Genomic DNA, 8960 nt, shown 5'->3' with positions numbered 1-8960 from the left:
AATTTGTAAATAATAAAATAACATAAAAATAATAAAATAATATATATATTTTTTAATGTAAATATATAAAATAAAATAAAATTAATAAAATAATTATTGAAGTGATGTTTATAAAAAAAATTGATTGGGACAATTTTCAAAAAAAAATCACACCCTTACCAAAGTAGCACCCCTAAAAAAACGGACAAGTAATCTATAATAAAATGTTGTGTGACAATTAAATACAATATATTTATAATGGTTGTTAGGAAGGGATTTTATACAACAATTTATAAATTAAAAAAAGGGATAAATGTTAAATTCTAAATAATAAAAAAGGCTTTTCAAAAAGTTATCATATTGGAGGTGGTTTTTATTAAAATAAGTTATGGGTTGTTTGACAGTTGCTGAATGGTTTGGTGTAAAATGATTAAGTGGTCAGAATTATTATGAGATTCTCATGATATAGTGAAAAATGAAATATAATTGTTTGGTAATTGTTTACGATAAAATTAGGACGCTGAATGACTAAGGAAGACTCATGATACAAAATCATTCAGAAAATTTTAAAATCATTTAAAGACAGACTTTTCTTTTGTCAAATATAATTTACCTCTTAACAATTCAAAAACTGCATCTTAACGAAACTATTAAAAAATAAATAAACAATCCGTTAAGGAAAAAGCTGAGATAAGTTGATAAATAAATAGATTATGCATATTATTTCTTGAATTAATTTCAAATGTTGAGCTGTGTGATGTCTGCTGCGTGTTGACCAAATACAAGCCTCCCATTACGACTTCCTCCCAAACCCAACCTCCTCTCTTTACTTCTCTCCTTCAAATTCAAACCCCACCTCCTAGAAAATTCTCATTTCTTTCCGAATCCGTCATACGCATGGATGACTACAGATCAAAATCCTACAATTATAGTGATCGAGACTTGCAATTAGAGAGATACAATGGTGGATTTGGCCCAAAATTACCCGATTTCGACCGCCATCCACCCCGCGATTTCAGATCTTACAGCGTTTCGTATGCTTCTTCCTACAAACTCCCACAGTCAAATATGGATATCGTTGTTGCCAACACTGAGAATAATTTCAAGTTGAAGAGAGGGAAATCCACAAATGGATCAATCTCAAAATCATGGAGTTTCGCTGATCCTGAGTTCCAAAGGAAGAAGAGGGTTGCTGGATACAAAGTCTACTCCGTTGAGGGAAAACTCAAAGGATCGTTTCGGAAGAGCTTCAGATGGCTTAAAGATAAGTATACCCATGTTATTTATGGATAATCCTTGCTGCTACACACGATTTAGTTCCATATCTCCTTCTTCGATTTTTTTTTGTTTTGTAATTTTGAAATTCATCTTCATGAATCATGATTCTGATAATCACTTTTCAAGTATGTATGTTTATGAATGTAACCGAGGGTAGTAGCAACCCACTGGATCAACACTTGTAATGGGTTCTCTGTTTTTATGGAGAATACACACAATTATGTTTCGTGATTCATGTTCTAAAGGGCATCCAAATTGACAAAAAAATAGCTAATCTACTGTTTCTTACAATTCCTTTCCAATTTCTTTTCGAGCAACTCCAACCATGACAGAAAAAAAAAAAAAAAAAAAAACCAAATAGGTAGGCTCATAAACACCAAAAAAAAAAAAAAAAACTTAACTCCAACCTTTTGGCGTCCATCTCTTCCACGGCAAATTTGCCGTTCATTTCCTGCCTTCGGCAAAACTTTGGTGTATTTGGCGTGCGATTGGATCCAAAAGAACTAGTTTTGCGGTTCGATTGGAGTTGCTCTTACAAAACCAATAGTAATTTGGAATGGGTTGGGTTCACGTGAGACCAAAGGTTTTTTGTGACACGATCTATTTATTCATTGATCAACTTTATAAGTTAATGATTTAGTCGTCTAAAGTTGTACGATGACAATTTTGTGATTATGGAGAAGTCTCGTGGCAATTTTGTAATTATGAATGTTCGGATTATAGATTTAATTCAAGGGTTGAGAAATTGGTCTTACAGGTCTCACGAAAAACTTTTGGTCTCACGTAATCAAGTGTATATATATATATATATATATATATTTGAGTTTTATATTTATTATATAATTATTTGTATGTATATATAAGAATAAGAGCTACAAAGAGATATTTATAAATTGAAATGAAGCTGAAGCTGAAGCGTACAAAATGAGGGCTAAGCAGATGCTCGGACCTTTCTTGGGCCATGAACCTTCCTACTCCTACTCCTACTCCTAGTCCTAGTCCTAATCCTACATGTGGAAGTGAGTTGTCCATGATGATATCATTATTATAAGATTTTAAATTATATTAAAAGGTAATCTATTCTATGCTGATTTTATTTTTATTAAATACAATGTCATGTATTTATACTATACTATACTATACTAGTTAATAATAATAAATAATATTGTTAAAAAAATGTTGCATTTTACGATTTAAATTTCTATTTAATAACAAAAATATGATATTGTTATCAAGATGCAAGTAGGAAAAATGTTGCAATATTATAAATATGTTGATCATTTTAAGTTTTTACTCAAAAGAGTAAATTACATTACATTTTTGTTTCAAGGATCTACAAACTACATTCATGTGGTTTGTATTATATTAACCTATATTCTAACTCCATTCAAAAACTTCTGTTAACTCAGTCTCAGTTAGTTTAGAGGGGTAGTCTAGTCATTTAATTTATTTTCATTTAATGTACTCTATTTATTTATTAAACCTTAGGGACTAAAAATGTAATTTATTCTATCTTCTCCATCTTATCCGGTAACACACACATCCCACCCCTTTTCCTTTCCTTTCCTTTCCTTTCCTTTCATATACTATATCAAACACCAAACATAACAAAACAAATCAACCCTAATAACTAAAACTGTAAATCAAAATTAAAGACTCACCCATGAAAATCCAAACTCAATCAAATCCATATTCAAAATCCATGAACCCATCCCATCGAGAACATTCCTTTTTTGAAGAACAAACCAGATCAAATGTAACAAAATTAAATATAAACTCATTTTTTCTAAACTCTAAATGAAAAAAGGGAAGCTTGGATCCTAAAATAAAAAAACATAAATGAAGATGGAAAAACAGGGTTCAAAAACCATGTCTTGGTAATCACCAAATCTGCAATTCAAATACCAAGATCTCGATCTTCAGAATCGAAGCTTCAAAAACTCAAAACCCAAAACTCAAGTGGGGATAATAGGGGGCGGGGCAGAGTAACAACAGAGTTACAGTGAGAGTGGGAGTTTCGTGATCCACGAATATGGGTTAGAAGATCGTTACGGGATCCGGTCGTGGGTTACAGAGTCTCACGGATCTGGGTTATAGTCTTTACGTAAGGAGGTCGGAGTAATAGTGATGAAGTCGTGGTGTAGAGGGAGTCGTGGTTTAACACTTGGATGAGGCTCAAATCTAGATGTACAGAAGTATTTTGGATCTAAATCTATATACGGATGGTCTTCCAGCGTGAAGGGAGTGGAAAAGCAAGAGTCTGTCGTGAAGATGAAGTGAGGGGTGGGTTTGGGAAACTGAAGTCGGGATGTGGAAGATGAAGATAAAGTCGGGGGATAGGTTTCTTCAGTGTGTGTGTGKGGGGGGACGTGGAAGATGTAGTCGTCAGAAGGAGAGGTGGGAAGTGAAGTATTGCCGGGGAAGAAGAAGTCACTAGTGTGGGTTTCATATATGTATTGTATTTAATATAACAATAATATATATATATATTTATATATAGGAGAGCGATTAAATGCAAACCATTCAATTTGTACAAACCGTGCAAACCGTATTCAAACAATCATAATTTTTCATTTTGTTCATTTTTTTATAATTATGAGAAGTTGATTAATCATTTTTATTGTGGARGATGTTAATCATRGATATTATCATCTTCATTATTTTAATTTTAGAGAAATACATGAAACAGTTTCATTAADTWTTATAWGAAACAATTTCACAACCATATATGAAACAACTTCATCAAAAAAAAAGTATTATATGAAACAATTTCACAAGATTAAACAATGAAATCGACAGATGAAGGAGGTTTGCACGGTTTACACAAATGAGGACGGTTTTCATATGATCACTCATCTCTCTCTCTCTCTCTCTCTATATATATATATATATATATCTATATATATATAGTAATGTTGATCCGAGATGGTCTACAAGGTAATAGTTTGTAGGGAGGAAATGAATACTAACATACAATATTTTTTACTTTTTAAAATCCTTTATTTATAAAGAAGATCAAAAAAGACATTACAGACTATAAGATACATGACTTATCTAAAACAATCTAGGGAACACACAAGATTCAGAAATCAAGAAAAGAAAGACTTGTTAAAAGAAGAAGTAATAATTTCGCTAAAGGAAGAGCTTAGTTGTTGTTCTTCACTTGAAGTAGATATAACTTTGCAAGGTTAAGAAGTTTGTGCTTGTGAGGGTGTCTCTTCTTGGGTAGATCTTTTGACCTTCAAGTATATGAGAAGGAGGGACTTCTTATCTATTTATACCCATTGCATTAAATGCAAGTCAGACAATACAAGACACATGGCAAGTTTCTAGAGGTGAGCTTGTCCTTTATCTTCAGATATACAAGCTTTTTTCGTATATGAACATTGTTCTTTCACAAAGTAGGTAACCACGTTTGGAGACAATAAGGTGACTCTGTACGAGTGCTTTACTTTGAGAGGTATGAGTTTGTCCTTTGTGTGTAGAATGATAAGACAAAAACTAATATTGATCAACAAGATTCATTTGATCGCTGACACTGGAATAACTCTAAGGTTTCTTCAGTGTATGCTGAATCTTGAGTAGACTTCACACATTTGTAGACAGACTTGTTATCACTGAAACCGCATCAGATCATGAACTTCTTGTCTCTGTGTTCAGATTTATCTTCGATATCACTGAAGGTCCTTGTGGTGTGAGTTTTGTCTTCTTGAAAAATACTTGTCTCTTGAGAGATACAATACTTGTTCCACGATCATTGAACAGACTCAGTGATGATCGCTGGAACTAAATAAAGAGAAAGTACTCTTCGTTAAATAAACATCATCACATCACTGAGAGAGATGATCAACAATCTCCTCATATTTGATGATGACAAAGCAACATAAAGAAAAGTGCTTGGATATTATAGTAAGAAAAATGTACTAGTAAAATACATGTACCTTTTTACTGTTTTTGGGATTTTTTTAATGATAGTTTATTATGAACATTTACTTTATTTATAAAGAATTACAAGGAAAGAATAAATTTACGTAGCATGAATAACTTAATACTAAGAACGTATTCACTGACAAGAAAGATGTCAGAGAATGTAAAATAAATAGGACTCATAAGTACATGTCTCATTTACTCTTTTCAGGGATCTTTTTCAGTGAACAAATCGATTTATTGAAATACCTTTCAAGACAAAAACAAAATACAAATGATTACAATTGGTTTTGGTAGGCTTAATACATAAAAGCTATACACTAAAAGAAAATAATAGATATACAAGGTTTTACACATTGAAAGATTTTCTAATCTAGATTTTCGAAGTTGATGTAGTCAAGGACATTGTTGATCATTTCTCTCATTGATCTGATGATAATCCCTTTTACCCTTTACGAAGTATTTATGTTTCTGTTTTCAGTTCCAGCGATCATCACTGAGTCTGTTTAGTGATCGCTGAAGAACTTGTAATGTAAATCCAATCAGCAATAACGATGCTTCAAGAAGACAAAACTCACACCAAAGAACCTTCAGCAAAAGTCGAAGACTGAAATTGAAGATTAGAGACTGACGAGTAGGTGATCTAAAGCGGTAGTCAGTGATTACAGTCTTGTCTATATATGTGTGAAGATTGCCCAAGCCTCAACGAATGATGAAGAGACCTCCAGGTTATTCCAGCATTCAGCGATCAAAAGAAGCTTGTTGAGCATGATTGTTTTTGTCTTGTCCTTACGCACACAAAGGACAAACTCATACCATATCTAAATGTTAGTACGGTACGGAGCCAACTAGTTGACTCTATTACCCACCAACTTTGTGAAAGGATGTCTGCTCATGAATAGGCTTTTTGTACTATTCATTGTAGCAAAAGACAAATCTTCATTTTAAGGCTTGACACGCGTTCTAATCCTATCACGTTGCATTAAATGTGCATTTAATGCAATGAGTATAAATAGATGTATTCTATCTCCATGCAGAGACACCTCCAAGGAAGATTTACTTAGTAAGGCAGTATGAAAGCTTTCTATGTGGAAAGACTGAGACACTGTCTGAAGTACATCAACGTTTTAATTATTTTCTTATTGATTTTAGGATTGTAAGCAGGGAATATTCTAATTCTAAAACTTTAACTAAGTTTCTAGAATGTCTTCCTGAATCTTGGGACACTTATTCCATGTGTCTCAAGATGTCCAATGACATGTCCTCTCTCTCTTTCTACTCTTTACGGGATCCTGCTTAATCATTGATGTCAAACTTGGTACTTTGAAATGCAATATGTGATTCTTTTTTGTGTGCTAATTAGTGATGGATGAGAATGCACGTATAAGGGGGAAAATGAAATTATAAAATGCTTTTTAGAGACTAGTATAGAATAAGTCAATAAAGTGGGTCGAAATAGGGGTAGTCTTTGAAAAGAAACTTGGGCAAAGTTGACAACAAAGCTTGAGGAAGTGTGCCATGTGAAGCTAACCCAAAAACAATTGAAAAATCAGTACGATTATTTAAAAGGAAAGTACTCGGGCTAGGTCTACTTATGAAACAAAACAAGGAATATTTGTGACCCAGTAATGAATACGTTCACCTTATCTAATCAACAATGGAAGAATTTTTCAAGGTTAATTTCTATTCCTTTTTGCATTTTTAGATAGTAAAGACAATTACACAGGACATCCAAAACTTTAAAAACATGTTCAAATTTCTTCTGTCCATCTTTAATTTGGATGCAGGGACATCCAAAGCCAAAACTTTAAAAACATCACCACTGCATTTCCTGAATTATGTATAGTTTTGTTCGAGGGGACTTCTACTATCGGATCTCATGCTTATGCCCCTGGTTCAACCCGTGAGAGGACTATGGTTTCATCATCATCATCATCATCATTTACATCTTATCCATACTACCCAAAATGAGGAGGACAGATGAGGACGAAGGACCAACTGTTGATAAATCGAGCGCAACTTCGTCTAGACCGAATAAGAAGAGTAAAACCAAGGTCAACATGGATGAACTGACTTTTGAAATGAGGGGTGCACTTCATACACTTATTGCACAACAAACCATACTTGTTTTATAACAAACCTAAATGATTGTATTGAACGGTTTAACACTCTTGGCCTTGATACAAGGAGTCCTCTTTATAGTGCATACATTGACATTTTTGGCCAGTCAACATTATTAAGAGTGACATGGTTGATGATCCCTTTAGACGCTGATAAATTAATATCATGGATTTCAAGGACGACAAGAAGATTGAGACTTATGGAGTAGTTTTTGGAATTTGAACATGTTATTTGCTTATGTGTTCGATATTTGACTATTTGGTTACGTAGTTTTTGTATTTGAACAAGTTGTTATTGATGGGATTTGTAGGAAACTTTAAAACAATGTTATCAAAGATAGCAACGGAAGCATAAAATAAACCTACAACGATTTTCACAAAAACTCCCAACAAGGATCTCATGCATTAAAGAACTTACAAAAACGAAAAACGTTACCATAGTGGGTTTTAGAACTACAACCTTTGAATCTTAAAACGTTGATGCCGGATAGAGAAAAAAACGAATCTTCCTCCAAAGTTGATCCACACCAAGCAACCTCATTTTTGAATGTTAGTTCCTTGCAACCCAAACTAGTGTGTTTTTATCTCTACCTTAAAAATAAAACCAATTATGTATCACCTTACTTTTTCTCTCAATAACTCTTTCTTAAAAGTTTTTAATACTTTGAATTTTAGAGAGAAAACTTAGAAAGAGTTAGGATAGTATGAGAATATGTATTACTCCCCTTTGTTGAACCACCACACATGCTTATATATATATATATATATATATATATATATATATATATGGGCAGGTTCAAATGAAAACCATGTCATTCTAAAAAACCGTGTAAACCAAAATCGACCAATAGGAAAATTTCATTCTTTTTTAATTAAATTTAATCAATAAGGGTATTTCGGTCATTTTCATTATTTTTTTGATAAATAAGGAAGTTATTAAGGAATATTAAATAAGGAAATTTAATAATAGAAATTATATAAATGGTAAGATTTAAGTAACCTCAAATCTTAAACCAAGATCTTAATACCCTAACGGCTCTCTTGGCCTTAGCGGGTGACGATCAGTCTCAGAGATCTCAGAGATATACTTAATGAAAATCAGCGATTTTAACATCTAATTATAATTTGAAACATATAAACCATTCCATGTAAATTTGTAAATATACCAAACTCAAAAACATGTTTTAACTCATAATCCTAACTTAGCCTGACATATGGCTAAATAGAATCAGAAGGATTAAGATAAGAAACTTACAAAAACTCAAACCAACTGTCAGCTTGCTTGATATTATTTAGAAACTTGCACACCTTTACAAACCAGAGAAGAAAGAAAACTCAGAAACTATGTTATGACAACTCTGCCTACTAAAAGAGACAGACCTCTCTACTTATAGCAAAAGAAAGAAAACAACTGTATGACAATTGTGACAAAGACAAAAAAAACTTTTATGAAAAGTTATAAAGAAAAAGCAGATGCTTTAACAAAGCCTAGAAATCAGGCTTTTATAAAAGATGCTTTTGACAAATTTGGCAATATGTCTGCCAATTGTCAGAATAAAGACAAAGAGAAACTATTTGCCTTGTTTCATGGAATCTTTCAATGTCTCTAGAGCTTCTTCTAGAGAAATAGTTATTTTTTCTGAGTCTTCAAGGCTT

General features: G+C 32.6%; 1 protein-coding gene across 1 annotated transcript; it reads left to right on the top strand.

Moving 5' to 3' along the window:
* The first annotated feature begins 876 nt into the window (after nucleotides 1-876).
* Nucleotides 877-1272, top strand: LOC112516205. The gene has a single exon (XM_025123227.1). The coding sequence runs from the start codon at nucleotides 877-879 to the stop codon at nucleotides 1270-1272; it is 396 nt and encodes a 131-aa protein (XP_024978995.1).
* The last annotated feature ends 7688 nt before the right edge of the window (nucleotides 1273-8960 follow it).

Source organism: Cynara cardunculus (genome assembly GCF_001531365.2).
Source record: "Cynara cardunculus var. scolymus isolate 2C chromosome LG 8, CcrdV1, whole genome shotgun sequence".
NCBI classification, from domain to species: Eukaryota; Viridiplantae; Streptophyta; class Magnoliopsida; order Asterales; family Asteraceae; genus Cynara; species Cynara cardunculus.
This window is presented reverse-complemented; position numbering and strand designations above follow the sequence as displayed.

Excerpts from the sequence above, each read along its gene's own strand:
- LOC112516205 (XM_025123227.1), top strand. The coding sequence starts at position 877 with ATGGATGACTACAGATCAAAATCCTACAATTATAGTGATCGAGACTTG.